The sequence below is a fragment of the Clinocottus analis genome, unplaced genomic scaffold (assembly GCF_023055335.1).
Source record: "Clinocottus analis isolate CAN_PGR_092001 unplaced genomic scaffold, fCliAna1.0.p SCAF_26, whole genome shotgun sequence".
Classification (NCBI taxonomy): Eukaryota; Metazoa; Chordata; class Actinopteri; order Perciformes; family Cottidae; genus Clinocottus; species Clinocottus analis.
Genome location: NW_027175998.1, coordinates 72,634 through 90,000, shown reverse-complemented (window position 1 = coordinate 90,000; position 17,367 = coordinate 72,634). Strand labels below are relative to the sequence as shown.

Below are 17,367 nucleotides of genomic sequence, written 5' to 3'. Positions count from 1 at the left end.
ATGTCCCAACACAAACTCATCACGTCCTCTGCTTTTAGATTCAGACCCAATCATTTTTCACTAAAGACCATGCCGTAGATTCCCAGATTCCCAGACTCCCAAAAACAGGAACTGATTTGCTAAGTTAGCCTAAATTACTATAGTTACAGCAAAAACATCACAAAGTCAAATTTGGAGTAGAAGACATACGAGAATAAATCCCAATAAATGAAACAAACGGGGCAAAACATTGAAGCACAGGCAGTCAGTAGTTTAGGTTTAGTTGGTGAGTTTTGATATGCATTAAGGGTTAGACTCATATATATTATATATTTAAAGTTTTATAACTGTAAATATTTAAAGAGAGTTGCTATTAAATATCAGATGGTGGTACCCATGCACCATGGTAAATCTCAGAAGTTCTACTGAGATGAGTTGGTTTTCTGTATTTTTATCCCTATTGTTTAAGATTAGCATTTCTTCTAAAATTAATTGAGGTAGTGATAGTCTGAATGTCAGACATATCATTAGCATCTGTCAAAGTTAGTAGGGATAGGTTCGTATTCTATGTTGATGACACTGTCCATATTGGTAATTATAATAATAATTATTATAATTGCTTTTCTGTACCTATATGGCTCAGTTTGAGTTTTTCTGCGTTTTTTTTCTGCTTCTCCCAGAGGAACTCTCTTCCAGAGCATGCTCCAATCCCAGGCTCCTCTAGCGAAGCCGTCCTCGTCTCCTCCACCCTGGGGCTCGATGGTGAACTTCTGGCCATGGATGGAGTCAATCAGAGGCACAGTACACACCGTTCTGACAGAGTGGAGGTGGGGTCATGCATACAGGATACACGGGGGAGGGGAGGAGAAGTGTAGGGGTGGTGTAGATGAAGAGAAACAAATGGACAGCAGTGCCAGTAAAAGACAAAAAGACATTGGGTGGAGTGTCAGAGACCAAGAGAGCGAGACACAGTGGAAAATAGGTGAAGACAGGTGGGATAAAGGGATGGGAGATGGAGAAAACAAACAGAACAGGGATGAGTGTTAGCATGCTGGCTGCAGTGAATGTACCGGTAGGGCTGGGTGGTATGTTTTCTCTGGGCCTTCTCTCTCTGGCTAAGCGGTACTCTCTTCCAGAGCAGGCTCCAATCCCATGCTCCTCTAGCCAGGCCGTCCTCATCGCCACCTTGCTGGGGCTCCATACTGTACTCATTACCATCTATATAGTCTATCAGTGGTACTGTACATACTGTCCTACACACACACACACACACACACACACACACACACACACACACACACACACACACACACACGATTGGGGAAATCCTCCCATAACCTGTTCAAAATGTTGAAGATTCTAGTTTTACGGCTGAGATATGAAGCAAAGATCATGTTGACTGATTTTTTTTTTTAACAATGACAGAACAATCTATAGGGCGACTGAAAGACCAAGTGTTGGACTTGGACCACTATGGGTCACTGTTCAGTGCCAGTGCAACTGTGCCACAAGTGCAGAAGGGGCACATACTACAGGATTTCCTCCCTGAGGAGGAAGTGCTTGCAGGTTAAGGAAATCCCATATTCAGACAGTATGGTGATTGCACCCTTTTCAAAATTCCACATCTTAATCCATATTTGTTGGAATTTAGCCATTCAAAAACAACATTTTCACTACAATCAAAAAGAGTTTGCTTTCCCACATACACAAAGTGAGGCTCGCAACTTAAAAGCTCTATTCAAAAACTTTAATCGAAGCTTTGAATATAAAATATAAACAAGCGGTTCAGTGTGAATTAACGCGCAGCACACACAGAACTGACAGCTAGCAGCCTGTCAAATCGTAAATTGGATAAGAAACACAGGCTCCACCTTTAAATAGGTTATGCCGTATCATCATTTAATTGTAAATAATTGATATGGTGTGTCTTGTGTCACTACCAAATGTAACAGTACAGTGTTTTTTTTGCATTGCAAAAAGGAGCACTCAAGATTAAACAATTCTTTGGCTCACAAACAGTGAAACCCTATTGTAGAAGCTAAGCAAAAGGAAATACACAACAAATTAAGGTGCACGTCATAGTCATTCCTGGAATATGCAAGATGCATCACTCAATAATGAGACCTTCTTATTATTGAAGGTCTCAATAATAAGACCTTGTGCATAACTATACTGTATGCATGGTACAGAACACTGTATGCATGGTACAGAATAATGTATGCATGGTACAGAATACTGTATGCATGGTACAGCATCAGTTCTGTTTAGCATTTAGTACACAGTTGCAGTTGAAAGCAGACTTAATGCAGTGAATCTAGAACAACTAATGGATATGTACACATCTGTAAAATACAAACAACCTATAAATCTCTACCACAGGATGAGGACAGAAAAGAAACACAAAAATTATTATAATTATTTTGTATTTGAATAAGCTGTCCATAGTGCTTTTGGTTTAGAATACAGGTAAGAGAGATACATGTAGATGGCATTTGTTACTTCTCGACTAGATTACTGTAACTCCTTATTATCAGGCTACGCTGATAAATCTCCTAAATCTTGCCAGTGTATCCAGAATGCTGCAGCCTGTGTACTAACATAAACCAAGAAAAGAGATCACATTACAAATTTAAAATCCTTCTACTCACCTACAAAGCCTTAATGAGTGATGCACCATCATATCTTAAGGAGCTCATATTACCCCACTACAGAGCTCATACTACCATACCACCCCACTAGAGTGCCTCTACCTTTATATTAAATGTGTTGTCATGGCGCCACAAATGGCTGCACCTCCTACCATTATCATTATTCCATTATCAGCCCACGTCAGTTCCTAAACTAACGTGAGGTCCCGGGACAAAAGATATAGTCTGTGTACAGATTGTAAAGCCCTTTTGAAGCTAATTTTTGATTTTGGGCTACACAAAATAAATCTGAATATTCAAGTACGGAAATCAAAATAGGACATGAAAAATGATGTAGTGTGTAAAAGCTGCCATGTGCATGTCTGCAAGCACTAACAATGGATTACTGAAAAGCTGTATAAAGAAATGGTCCAAAAAATTGTTTTTAACAATGTTTTCTGTTTAACATACTGCTGACCATAACAAGTACAACATGTTTTTTAAATGTGCTGGAAAGATGAGTTATGGTTTAATAGATAGACTACAATTGAGTAATAAATAATATTTTATGATGTTGGTGTTTAAAAAGTCAAAAGTCATTGACAGTCCTTATCATGTGTGTGATGCTCAACAGGTGTGTGTGTGTGTGTGTGTGTGTGTGTGTTACCTGTCTTTTGAAATTGGAGCAACCAGTGGAGGATACCAGTTGATTCCAACCTCACAATGAGCATCCAGGTAGATCAGCACCTTGAAAACCACACAAATCCTTTTTTTGAAAAGTGAACTATTGACACACCAGTGACAGTATAAGCAGCAGAAGCATTATGATCTGATACCTGTCCTTTAGCGGCCTTGTTGGCGCCGATACTCCTAGCCTGGATCAGTCCTTCTCTCTTCTCATTTCTGAATAGTTTTACAAGACCGTTCCATTGCTTGAGGTACTCCTCCAAGCGCTCCTTCAGATGGGCTACACATACACACACATGCAATACTTTTTTACACCATTGTAGTTTACTTAGTAAACCACTAATGGAGGCACTTGTTTGACACCTGACAATAGTTGGATTGAATAAAGTGAGAGCAGAGATCTGTCATCTTTGAACAGGATAAATGTATATCTGCTCTTTCCACCATCTTAACCACACTGCCACTGTTAGAGTTAAGCCTAGTTTATGCTTCTGCATCACGTCGACGCCGTACCTACGCTGTCAACGTGACGCAGTCGTTGAGATTTCAAAGTTCTGCGTCGAGGGGCCGCATTGCGTTGCAATTCACCACCATGCCGCCAGGGGTGTTTGGCTGTGTGGTTTCAGGGGTTATAGAGTCGGAGCTCATCAATATTGAAGAGTAAATGCTTATATTGCAAATGTTAGAGCGCAGACGACAGAGAAGACGTTTGCGGAGTTGGTCTGTACGACCACTAAAAAAAAAAGCAACTGCCGGAAATTACGTTTTAAGCGGACCAATCACAGCCATTGCGGTCTGCGTCAACGCGACGCGTAGTTAGGATTTTTGGGAGGTGCGTGTCAAGCTACGCCGTAGGGGTGTACATAATTTACACATTGCCGTATGTGTACAAATTGTAAATTCTTTAAAGTAAATTTGTGATTTTGGGCTATACAAAATAAATTGAATTGAACACCTTATGATCTTCCTTCTTGGGGCACAGAATAAAACATATGTTGCTTTTGCACCGTGCAACAAATCACAACCGGTTAATACACCAGGTTAGACACCAGTACTAAGACAGCTCTCCTAAATTTCATTACTTATTTTTGGGCTTTGATGCTGAATTATTAGGAGATAGTCCCAATGCAACTATAATTACATTTCCCTCCACTCATATACAATATGTTAGGAGAGTTAACCCACCTTTGTTGCTAAAGTCATCTATCATGACTATCTCAGCCAGGTATTTCCTGGGAGTCCTCTTGATGACACTGTGGACTGTTCTCATCAGTGTTGACCAGCCTTCATTATGGAAGACTATTACCACACTGGAGGTCAGCAGTCTGTCATCATAGTTCCAGTATTTACACCTGGAGAGGTGGAACAGAAAAAAAAAACAGTTAGATTAGTTAATTACAGCTTCCCATTAGGTTAGGGATATTGTTGCTTTTAACTTCATAGCACTCATAGGATGTATGGTCATGTCCAAAATGAGTAAAAATAGTCATATAATGCAGTGTGACAATGTGTGCATGCGTTAGTGGAGGGGTTTGTGGGTATTGAGGTGTGTTCTTTTGTATTAATTGCATGTTTTAGGTATTAAAGGGCTACTATTGCATTTGTTTTTGTCACAAAAATATTTGGATAATACTGTAAATGGGTGGGGCTTATATTGGGAGTTGTTAGAATTGTCTGATATGCAATTCTTTTTTGCATTAAAAGGATGGTTTGGTGTTTAAGTGGGGTTTTATGAGGCTCGTATCCATTAGATACAAGATGGCACCGCAGATGGCAGCCTCGGTGTTGGTGCTCATTGTTTTTTGTTGTTTTTGTCTTAAACACTGTTTTCTGCTGCGATTCCCGGGGCTCTTTCACCAAAGATGAGCTCATGAACATTAGGGGAACAACTCCTGCAGACCTAATTCCAACTTTTTTAACTTCTGTTGAATTACTGGACATTCTAGTCAAAGGTGCGCTCACCCTAACTCATGCACTGAAACGCCGCAGGAGAGGGAAACACGCTGGAGCTCTTGTGCGTCTCCGCAAACGGGGATCCTGCACAGCGCTGCCAGGCATATTTCTCTCCAACGTCCGCTCACTGTGCAATAAACTGGACAAACTCCAGCTGCTGGCGGGAAAAGAAAGACACTTTTCCACTTCCTCTGTTTTGTGCTTCACAGAGACCTGGCTCTGTGGATCCATTCCGGACTCGGTGTTCCAGCTGGCTGGCTTCCAGCTGTTCCGAGCGGACCGCGACACGGAGCTCTCCGGCAAGGTGAAGGGTGGAGGAATCTGCTATTACTCCAACAACAGCTAGTGCAACGAAGTAACATTGATCCTACAGCACTGTCCGCCGGACCTGGAATCCCTCATCCACTGCAAACCGTTCTATTCCCCATGCGAGTTTGCTTCATTCATCCTGGTTGGTGTCTGGACGCCTCCCATTAGAGGTTTTCCAGGCACGTCCAACTGGGAAGAGGCCCCCGGGGAAGACCCAGGACACGCTGGAGGGATTATATCTTCCGGCTGGCCTGGGAACGTCTCCGGGTTCCCCAGAACGAGCTGAAAATGTTGCGGGTGAGAGGGAAGCCTGGGTCGGTCTGCTGGGTGTGCTGCCACCGCGACCCGACCCCGGATAAGCGGCGGAAAATGGATGGATGGATGGATCCTGGTCAGTGTTTACATGCCGCCGCAGAGCAACGTGCAGGAGGCACAGTGGACACTCGCCGAACAGATACGGTGTGTGGAGCGGACCTTCCCGGACTCCTTAGTTATTGTCCTGGGGGACTTTAACAAAAGAAACCTCAGCCAAGAACTCCCCGAATACAGACAATAATTAAATGCCCTACTAGAGAGAGGAGCATTCTGGACAACTGCTACACCACCATCAGCAGGACTTATCACGCAGTCCCTCGTGCTGCATTGGGAAACTCTGACCATGCCATGGTTCACCTGATTCCCTCACACAGGCAGAAACTAAAGCTATGCAAACCTGTGGTGAGGAAATTCAAGAAGTTGACTAGTGAGGCCAGGGAGGATCTTCAGGCGTGCTCGGACTGCACTGACTGGGATGTTTTCAGGACTGCTACCAACAGTCTGGATGAATACACAGGCTGTAACTTCATACATCAGCTTCTGTGCGGACAACTGTGTTCCATCCAGCTCCAGGGTGAGTTACAACAATGACAAGCCCTGGTTCACAGCAGAGCTCAGAACGCTATGCCTGCAAAAGGATCAGGCGTTTAGGACTGGGGACAAGGACTTGTTCACAGAGCCAAAATGCAGGTTTAGCATGGCAGTGAGAGGTGCTAAACGACTGTACTCTGAGAAACTGCAACATCAGCTCTCAGCAAGTGACTCTGCTTCTGTCTGGAGAGGTCTCAGGCAGATCACCAACTACAAGCTTAAAACCCCCCACTCCATGAACGACCTTCGCCTGGCAGACGAGCGGAACAAGTTCTACTGCCACTTTGAAGGACAATGAATCAGTCCTGACGCCAGCCCCCACAGGTCCATCATCCAGCCACAAACCCAGAGCACCTCCTCCCTCAGGGCGGTAGTACACCTCTGTACTACCTACTCTCTCCCCCTCACCACCCTCCCCAGTCAGTGCGTTTACATGATGGTATTAATTTGAATTTTGCTTTAGTCGGACTATGCTCTCTTTCGGGGCAACTGCTATTATCCTAATATACATGGCAGTGAATAAATCGAATCATTGGCCGAAAGCACGTCATATCCGATACGATAGGTGGCGCTGTTTTCATTACATCTAGTGGTGATACAGCCATCTCCGCTTGACCTCTTCACTCTTCATAATGGAGCGAACCCCGCTACCTACGGTGGTTGCCGGGGAGCTAGCAGAGCGCAAACAGGGAACTAGCAGCAGTGCTAGCTGGCTACAGCAGGGAGATAGCGGGGACACCCACCGAAGGTAGTATCGGCTCGTAACCCAACTTTTACGTTTGTTTGTTTCTGCCAGCCGTCTCCCGGCAGTGACAATTTATCGTCTCTTTCAACTTCCCGGTCACGACCTGGGAGGGAGTAAGGGAGAGGGCGGCGGGATCTTGAGCATGCGCAAAGATGCATTGTCCAGTTCCTAATCCGATTCACCGTTTACATGCCGGGATGTCCGAATTATCAACCAAGTCGGATAGAGTTATCCAGGGGTGTTAATCGGATCGTATTCGGACCGCAGTTATTCGAACAAAGGTGTTTACATGGAAGGGATAATTCGATTTCAGTCCGATTAAGCCAGTAATTCTAATGCATGTAACCGCACTGACAGACTACAGGCCCGTCGACCTGACCTCTGTGGTAAGTCTTTTGAGTGCCTGGTCCTGTCCCACCTCAAGGCCATCACCGACCCACTGCTGGACCCCCTGCAGGACCCCCTGCAGTTTGCCTACAGAGCCAACAGGTCTGCAGACGATGCTGTCAACATGGCCCTCCACTACATCCTCCAGCATCTGGACTCCCCAGGAACCTACGCCAGGATCCTGTTTGTTGACTTCAGCTCTGCCTTCAACACAATCATCCCAGCCCTGCTGCAGGACAAGCTCTCCCAGCTGCACGTGCCCGACTCCACCTGCAGGTGGATCACAGACTTTCTGTCTGACAGGAAGTCTGTTCTGAAGCTGGGGAAACACGTCTCTGGCTCCAGGACCACTCGCACCGGTTCCCCCCAAGGCTGCGTTCTTTCCCCTCTGCTCTTCTCGCTGAACACCAACAGCTGCACCTCCAATCACCAGTCCGTCAAGCTCCTGAAGTTCGCGGACGACACCACCCTCATTGGACTGATCTCCGGCAAGGATGAGTCCGCCTACAGATGGGAGACTGACCACCTGGTGACCTGGTGCAGCCACAACAACCTAGAGCTCAATGCTCTGAAAACAGTGGAGATGGTTGTGGATTACAGGAAGAGCGCAGCCCCACCCGCCCCTCTCACCATGCATAATAATGATGGTGCACTTCTACACTGCCATCATTGAGTCCATTCTCTGCTCCTCCATCACCGTCTGGCATGCTGCAGCCACTGCCAAGGACAAGGCCAAGCTGCAGCGCATCATCCGCTCTGCCGAGAGGGTGATTGGCTGCAATCTGCCGTCCCTCGAGGACTTGTGCGCTTCAAAGACTTTGAAGCAGGCAGGGAAGATTGTGGCCGAGCCCTCTCACCCTGGACATAAACTTTGATCTTCGAATCCCTTCCCTCTGGCAGGAGGCTGAGGTCTATCAGGACCAAGACCTCCCGGCACACAAGCAATTTTTTTCCCGGCAGCAGTCGGGCTCATCAATAGAGCCCGGGTCCCCACCTGACTGACTGTCTCCCCCAGAACCTTCCCTTCCCTTCTTTTCCCTGCACATCTCTCCACACATCACATTTAAAGTCACTCGCCACTTTACCCTTCCACCTGCCACTTTCAAAAATCAATAACCTCATTCCGTGCACTTTACTTTACCTTTCCTCTTATTATTATTGATCGTTTTGTTTTTTATTTTGTATTTTTACTTGCATCCTTACTTATTTACTGCATATTTACTGCATCTTTACTTATGTACTTACTTGTTTTTATCAACATTTTTATACTTTCACCTGTATAGTTAAATGGTCTTGGTTGTTGCAGTTGTTGTTGTTGTTGTTGTTGTTGTTGTTGTGATGCACCTTAATAACCGTTTAAGTGTAGACTATAGAAACCTTTCCTTGCTTTATCTGGCCATCAGACCCCTCTTTCTGACAGGGAACTGAAACTGAAAGTTATCTATGCTTTCTTCGAGAAAAAAAAATGGTGGAAGTTCCTGGGAGGAACCTTTAACGGGTCTTTTACAGTCTCAATTTAATATGAATGCCTCCATATGACCTGCATTAGTAAACGAGACCATCAGCAACAAGATTGGCTTCTTGATGCTGATCATCCTGGAATTCAAAAATCAGGAACAAATTAGAGAACCATGTTTACAACTCCTATTAAGACTACTATTTAATTTAAGGCCTGCCATAGTTGAAACAAAACACATAAGTGTGGTCAGGTAGCGAAAGTTTAACCTGGTTCGAATGATTACAAGTTTCAGTAGGCAAATACCTACAAGTACATATTCCTGGTAAATTACTTCGTCCTATAAATATCATATTGCTAGTGTTTAACTTGTGATCACTCAGACAAAAGATTTTTTATTTTTTGTTCACTTATGATCTTTTGTCTAAAATACGACTTGTATGTATGCTGCTGTTGCCACTGCCGTTTGTCTGTAAAGGCTGTGAGTATGTTGATCCATAAATTAAAGGTAACAGCAATCTAACGAAAAACACTGCTCTCGTAATAGAAAATGTAGAAACGGTATAGAAAATATATTGTCAGCCTTTGTTCAAGTTTCTAAAAAGGCGGGGTACGATAAAGAAAGATGGCAAAGATGGTTCATCCGTCATGTTGTAATATAGATAACTGGTTTGGCAATGTGTAATCTACTTCAGTCAGACCGGTTAAAGGGAGATTGTTTAGTAGGGTGTGTACAAGTCATACCTTCTGTGTGTCTGTGTGGAAAATGTACCTGCTTTTCTAGTCTTCCGACCACTCAAAGCACTTAAACACTACATGACATCATTCACCCACTGATGAGAGGAGCTACCATGCAAGGTGCCCCATCAGGATTATCAACCATTCATGTGTCTTGGGTGCAGCGAGAAAACAATTTAGGGTTAAGTGTCTTGCTCAAGGACACATCGACATAGTACACACACACAGGGATTGAACCACCGATCCTCTGATTGAAGGATGATCCTGCGCACCACTAAGCCACAATCGCCCAATGTGTGCTTGTTTGCTTAATCAATCATCAAGTGTTTGGCCTAGACATCGTTGGTGATTCGAAGTAGATGGCTCTAGGTATGTTAGTTCACACCTGGCACCAAAATGCATCTCCACATGAACCACAAGAGACCACTTGTGATTGGATCTCATCCGTTAACGCCTACAAAATTTCAGTTTGTTAAGACCAAATACGTAATTGTTTTTAACCGGCGGGAGACAGCATTAGTGATAGCCTACATATTAGTGAATTTGGGTAAATTTTATTAACAGAAAAATACAAGGCTCTTGTCTAGCAATGATCCCTAAGGGACCTCCATACTCAGAAAGTTGTGAGTTGAGAGCAGGCGAGTGTGTGGGCAGGCACCGAAGCAACTGAGTTGCCTCTTGATGCAGAGTATATGTTAAAGGAATTTATTGATAAAGGTCAGAAAGGAAGAAGTCAAACTGTTATAGTGTGTTGATGTTAACAATGTAGAAGTTTAAAAGTTTCGGCTATCTTGGTTCAGTTCTTCAATATTATCATTGTATTCCCTTCATAAAGTACAGGCGCAACATAACCCTTGGCTACAAAGGCCACCTTCGAATGTGGTCTGAGGAATCGGACATCGATGAGTCCTCAAAGGATTTTGGGTGCATTTGTGATCGGCTGATCAAGACACATGTTAATGCCAGGATGGCACAGGGCCATAGACAAACAATTTGGCGGATGTGTGTGTGTTTGTGTGTGACTTTTTGCGTGTTTGCAGTTGCATCGCATTAACATGTGGAAATGCATAAACAAATTCCTCTTCATTTTGACTGAATCCCTGTCTTTTCTCAAATCCACTATTCTAAATCTAAATAGCGTATTAAAGCTTGCTTTGATGTGTTCACTTACTAAAACTAAACATGCAGAGTTTTATCATTCATCCTTGCATTCAGTTAAACTTGTAAAACTTGACCTGTTTTTGTGTTGTTTCATCTAGGATTTGGGAGAGAGATTTTGGGAGAGCTGTTTCCTATAAAACAGTGTGATGGCAAATTATTCTGAGATGTTATGACACATTAGGATTAAGATGCAAATTGATGAAGTGGTGTTGTAATAGTAATCTAGGGTGGATTACAGTTCAAACACAGTGGCAGAATTGTAGTCATTATGAATAGCAGTACTCACTCTTCATGCCGTATATCCTTGATGGATCTGTCCAGTGAAATCATGTCACTAGCTACCATGTTGAAACCAAACTCCTTGATGGAACTCTGGACGGAGTCTTTGTACTCTGGACCCAGAACAAAAGGCACAGCTACCTCTCCAGGACCGCCGAGAACCCCCGGAGGCTCAGGTTCTTTGGGTTCAAAGTTTCCCAGGATACCTTTCTTCAGGACGGGACTGGTGTAGACTTGAGTGTGGGGCTTGAATGTCACATACTGCTGCTGGATCACCTGTTTTTGGTTTGGCCGCTGGTTAGGATTATGGGGATGGTTGGCCCCACCTGGAAAAGACAACATACAATTGGTAATAAAACGGTACTAAAAGTCTTTTGCCCTCATTTTCAGAGGAAAATGTGAGAAAACAAATGGTTTTATCTTGAGTGAGCTGTACTGTACCACAGGGTTTCTATTAAATTATTTACTTTTAATACCTTTTTTAATACCACAAAGAATGTAATTTAGATAGATAGATATTTTACTACTCCCCAAGGGGGATTGCCCAACACTTTACAGACACTAAATGGAATAGACTGAATAAACACCAAGGATGACACAGATATATACAAAATTAAACTTTTATATATATATATATATATATATATATATATATATATATATATATATATATATATATATATATATATATATATATATATATATAAATAAACAAACAAACACAATATACTACAAATAACAGTGCAGTGTATTCAGGAAATTGGATTACATTTAATGTAAAAAGAGTGGGCAAAATGTACAAAATATGTAGAATATATATACACAATAGAATCCAGATAACTCTGCTGTGTGTATTTAAGGACATTAACTAAGTTCAAACAGAGTGTGCAAAATGCCAAGTATGTGTAGTGTATATGAAGTGTAAATCAACATAAATGGAAATGTGAATTGTGAAATGTGAAATGTGTACAGTGAAAATTAGTCCACAGAGGATCTGGCTAATTGCCATAGGCAGGAATGTTTTCCTGTATCAGTCCTTGTGCTGGATGAATCTTTTAGAGAAAGTGCTCCGCTGACAATGCAGTAGGTGGTGGAGAGGGTGGTCTAGGTTGTCGAATATGGACAATAGTTTCTCCAGTGTCCTCCTCTCCATCACCTGTTCCACATGCTCCTGCTTGCAGCAAAATACCCATTTCACCAAACAAGATTGCATTACATTGACACTTTCGTTTGAGTTGTCTTCATATAATGAACTCTTAACTTTTAAAAATGTAAAAAATTATAAAAGTAGAACAGATCTTTGCTAGATCATGAGTGTATGTATTGTTGTAAACACATCAACAAATGTAAATGCAAAAGTTTCCAGATGTACTGTTGGCTCTGTCTTCATTGGCTTGCATTTACTCTCTTAAACTGTTTTGATACAGTGTTTAACAGTCTACCTGCAAACACTCTTTCCTGGAAAAAGGCATACATATAAAACTTATACATGTAATATATGTATCAGGAGCTTTTCAAATTTGAGGTAACATTTACTGTTTAATAAGAGCTTAAGTCTTTTTCTAGAGAATGTAGAAGCTGGGTTTGTTTATGGTATGTTTGAAAATGAAAGTGTGCCTCACCATTTTTGAGTCTGATGGAGTTAAGGTCGACCTCAACCCCTTCTACATGAGGCCAGGGCACAACAGGCTTAAACTGATCTGCTAGGTCTCCTTTGGGCAGTACACCATCCTCCTGTATAGAGGATATGACAAACATTACAGAGAATGCAAATAATTAACATTACATCAGAGAAGAATAATGGTGGTTGAACATGCTGTGATAAAGAAATGAACAATTAATAATAAAACAATATGATTAACCAGCTACATGTATCACTCAGAAAGAATTATTAGAGCTGGTAAGAGCCTATCACAAGTAAAAGCAGGCTACATGCATGGTGCTTTGTGGGTTTGTCATTAAGAGCTTTTAAAGCTAATTTTTCTCTCTTTTTTTAAATGTGCTCATTTATTGTATGGTTGAGTCAGACCCGTAGGCCTATTAAAAAGAGTACCTTGTGGATTTTTTTTTACCACTGGTCGCAGCAATATGGGAGTAATGCATTATTATTTGTTTTGTTTGTTCTCATGTATGCACACAATTTACACATGCACACTCCTACCAGTGGTTTTACACAACATCCACAGCTGTTTTGGTATCAAATGTGTTTGGTGAGGTCACAGTGACCTGAACCTATGACTAATTATAATTAGTCTTTTCTACTCTTCCGCCCACTCAGAGCGCTTTAACACCACTTGTCATCATTCACCCATTCATACAGAGATGACAGTGGCTAAGGTGCCACCTGCCCATCAGGAGTAGCTCTTATTTATACACATCCACCGTAGGCACAGCTAAGTGGGCAGTTTGGGGTCAAGTGTCTTGCCCAAAGATATGGACTAGCAAAGCTGGGGATTGAACCACCTGATTGAAGGATCACCATGCTCACCACTGAACACACAAATAGTCATCTATAATCAGTACATCTTTGTGTCCAATTGGACGTTGTTGCCAAACTTGAGGGAATTTCCTGGTACTTATTGTGAGTACAGACGATAAAGTATAAATGCAAAGGCAATATTGTGAAATGTACTATATAGCTTTTTTACGCCACCCCACCGGTGGCATCATAAAAGGTTGGAACAGTATCAAACACAACCCCAGTGGAAAGCATGGTTGTGATCATGTCTTTTGAGATCTGGTCTTCTTGGGAATCAAATAAGGAGGTATTGTGGTCCAGCTCAATGTTAATAGGTTCGATTAAGATGCGAGTTCAGACCTCCCATTACATGCATATACCAGAGCGAGGCGGCCGTCGATTTTTGAGCCAGGCGCTGTAGCAGCTCTCCACCGACCGCCTGCCCCAGTGCATGATGGGAAACGCCTGGCTGTCGCCACATCAGAGAGCTGATTGGCGTTTAGATCTATTTTATTCTGTAACTTTCTGTTAATACTATGAAGGCAGCTGAAAACTGTCCGACTTGATCGCAGTTTTTTGTCATTGCCTCCCGCAGAGGCTGCCTGCTCTAGTCTGGATTCCAGGCGAGGCGCAGCTCTAACGATCGAGCCTACTGTCGAGTAAACGTCTACTTCAATTTGAGAAAGCTGTGAGGCTGAGGGGCTTGTCAACCATCGTGGCTACCTATGCGGGTGGTTGGGACATATGGGCGTGCTTATGATTGACAGAGGGAGTGAGATGGGATGTGTGTGTGTGTGTGTTGATGCATGTTGAGAGGTTTTCACGATGTTTACTGTTGTTTTGGCGTAGGCTACGGCTCAAAGTAGCCTGTTCTGTTGTTCTAAAATAAATCACACAATAAGCAAGACAACGTCTCGTAGGTTTCCTGACCGAGGCAACAAATATTGGTAGCACAAGATTATGTATATGTTACCTCAAGTACCTCTTCAGAAAATACTCCCTACATAAACTAATCGAGTCTATCGATAGTTCCTAATCCTGATGCAGCCATTCATGCTTTGAAGAAATTGTGGGGACGGATTTTCCTTATCAAAAACAACATCATGTGACGATCTAATTGGTCCTTTAAGAAAGTTATATTACGGGACGTACTTGCTTTAGTAAAACTAAACCTAAAATATGTATTCCTGGTTGAAATAGCAGGACTTTTAGCTAAAGCAAATGTCAACTTTTAAGACATTTTCGCCTCAGCGAGGCATGACACCATGGTGACATATGCGGATATGTATCCGGGTGATTTATGGATACGGAGCTAATGGGAACCGTATTAGTTTGATATAGGTACTTGTATTGAACGTCGGAATGTGCAACTGTTACGGTACATACAAATGTGTCAAATTATTCTAGAAGCAAAGTATCGAGGCAGCCAAGATAGCGTTAGTATGCTAGCTAGGACAAATCTCCATGACAACCGATGGAAGTCAGTAAAGCTAACTAAACAGCTGCATTAATGCATTTCGCTGTATTATAAATGCTGTTTTAACTATTGAAGACACACAATCTACTCCTATGACCCTGCTATCATTGTCAGTCACCATCCCTGTTACTCATTTCGCATAGTAAACGTTACGTTACGTGATGTGTTGGGTTGGAGTTATGCTAGTACGGAACATTGTTCCATGCACTTCCCCGTTGGACACTTCAAGTAACTTAAACAGGCTCGCTGGTTGTAAAACTCACCCGCTTTTCAAAGGGGTTGTCGTCGTTGGGTTTCGGCGTCAGAGAAGACCAGAGTACCAACAATCCAAGAAAGGTCCCAATGAAAAGCAAACTCCGTATAATAAATCCAACTTTCAGCCTCATTTTAGAAGCTCTTCCCGAGTAACTAGGCTGGAAACAGCTATCGCTAAACTAAGATAACTAACGTTAGTTAGATTAACGCTAGCGGCTAACGCTACTGTCCCTAGCGAGGCTAACCGGCTGGCAGGATAGCCAGCTAACTAACTAAGCTAACGCTAGTTTCCAACGAGACTGGCACTAATGCGACAGGCGGTGGTGTTTTCCGCTAAAATGATACTTTGTATTCCGACGGAAACCGCTCCTTCCCGTTTCTTAACGTCGTATCCTTCTTGACAGTTGGTCTCTCAGACCCGCTACCGCTGAGAGACAGGCAGTGCGATCACTGACAGTGGCAAGCGTGTGGCAAGTCTGTGGCAAGCGTCAGTCCAGTGTCAGGACAGCAGCAAAAACTCCCAGGAAGGCCGAGCTCCTCCTCGTGGCACTGGCGTCAGTGAGGTGTCAGGACTGAGGCACTTCTCTGACTACTGCCCCCCCTAGTGGTGGCACCTCTCTCACTACTGGCCTCCCTAGTGGTGGCACCTCTCTGACTTCTGATCCCTAAAGTGCGTGGCACTGGAGTCAGTGAGGTGTCAGGGCTGAGGCACCTCTTTGACTACTGCCCCCCCTAGTGGTGGCACCTCTCTGACTACTAGTCCTCCCTATAGCAGTGGTACCTCTCTGACTAATCCCCCCCCCCTCCCCGCCCCCAGTGGTGGCACCTATCTGACTACTGCCCCCCCCCCCCCCCCCGAGTTGTGGCACCACTAAGGGTGGCACCTCTCTGTCCACTGGCCTCCAACCTCTCTGACTACTGGCCCCTCTAGTGGTAGCATCTCTCTGACTGCTGGCCTTCAAGTGGTGGCACCTCTCTGACTACTGACCCCCTAAGTGGTGGCACCTCTCTGACTACTGCCCCCCTAGTGGTGGCACCTGTCTGACTACTGGCCCCCGAGTGGTGGAACCTCTCTGACTACTGGCCCGTCTAGTAGTAGCACCTCTCTGACTACTGGCCCTCTATTAGTGGCACCTCTGATTACTGCCCCCTAGTGGTGGCACCTCTGTGACTACTGGCCCTCAAGTGGTGGCACCTCTCTGACTACTGACCCCCCAAGTGGTGGCACCTGTCTGACTACTGCCCCCCTAGTGGTGGCACCTGTCTGACTACTGCCCCCCTAGTGGTGGCACCTCTCTGACTACTGGCCCCTCTAGTGGGGAGCACCTCTCTGACTACTGGCTTCCTAGTGGTGGCACCTCTCTGACTACTGGCCCCTCTAGTGGTGGCACCTCTCCTTGCACTCGCAGCTTGTGGCACCTACCAACACCTAACTACATATAAGGAGAGGACAAAAACGTTTTTGTTAGAAAAATTCACCCTACACCTCTGATTAAAATAATTAAAACAAGTACATTTATCCTTCGAAGAAGGGGCAGATACAGCGTGTTACTTTTCTAATTGCATATCCAAGTCTGCTCAACGATCTCTCAAAGGACCACCTCTTAAATACACATCATGACCCACTAACAAAAACCCTCATGACGTCTTTGGCCTAATCGTGAACCTTTCCGCCTGTGGTTTGCAAGAAATGGTCATATGGTAACAAAGGAACTGCATGTTCTTTAAGACAGAAACCTATAGATTCCCAAAGTCTTATGGCTATCAGGATACATGCCAAGCTTGTGTATGAGATTAAACAGCGTTCAAGTCTGAATATAACAGTGAAACAGTAACTGATTAAGAGTAAATAAGTTTTTCTTCCAACAGTTAAAATATAGTTTTAAATTATATTAAAAAGGATGATTTATTGTGCTCATTCGGCACCCCTGGCATGTTAGTGCACTGTAA

At 43.5% G+C, this 17,367-nt stretch overlaps 1 protein-coding gene across 3 annotated transcripts in view; it reads right to left on the bottom strand.

Annotated features, from left to right (window-relative positions):
* The window catches only part of galnt7 (UDP-N-acetyl-alpha-D-galactosamine: polypeptide N-acetylgalactosaminyltransferase 7), a 23,726-nt gene extending 7,711 nt beyond the window's left edge, over positions 1-16,015 (bottom strand). The window contains exons 1-8 of one of the 3 annotated variants that reach the window (XM_068591958.1): positions 15,426-16,015; positions 12,850-12,961; positions 11,235-11,553; positions 4,479-4,645; positions 3,443-3,573; positions 3,274-3,353; positions 1,050-1,232; positions 610-792 (exon numbers count right to left, since the gene is read on the bottom strand). In XM_068591958.1, the coding sequence (XP_068448059.1) occupies positions 610-792; positions 1,050-1,232; positions 3,274-3,353; positions 3,443-3,573; positions 4,479-4,645; positions 11,235-11,553; positions 12,850-12,961; positions 15,426-15,548 (1,298 nt within the window). In that variant the 5' untranslated portion in view covers positions 15,549-16,015. The remainder of the gene's footprint in view (positions 1-609; positions 793-1,049; positions 1,233-3,273; positions 3,354-3,442; positions 3,574-4,478; positions 4,646-11,234; positions 11,554-12,849; positions 12,962-15,425) is intronic. The other 2 variants (XM_068591957.1, XM_068591956.1) reach the window with 2 other exon arrangements.
* Between the last annotated feature and the right edge of the window lie 1,352 nt (positions 16,016-17,367).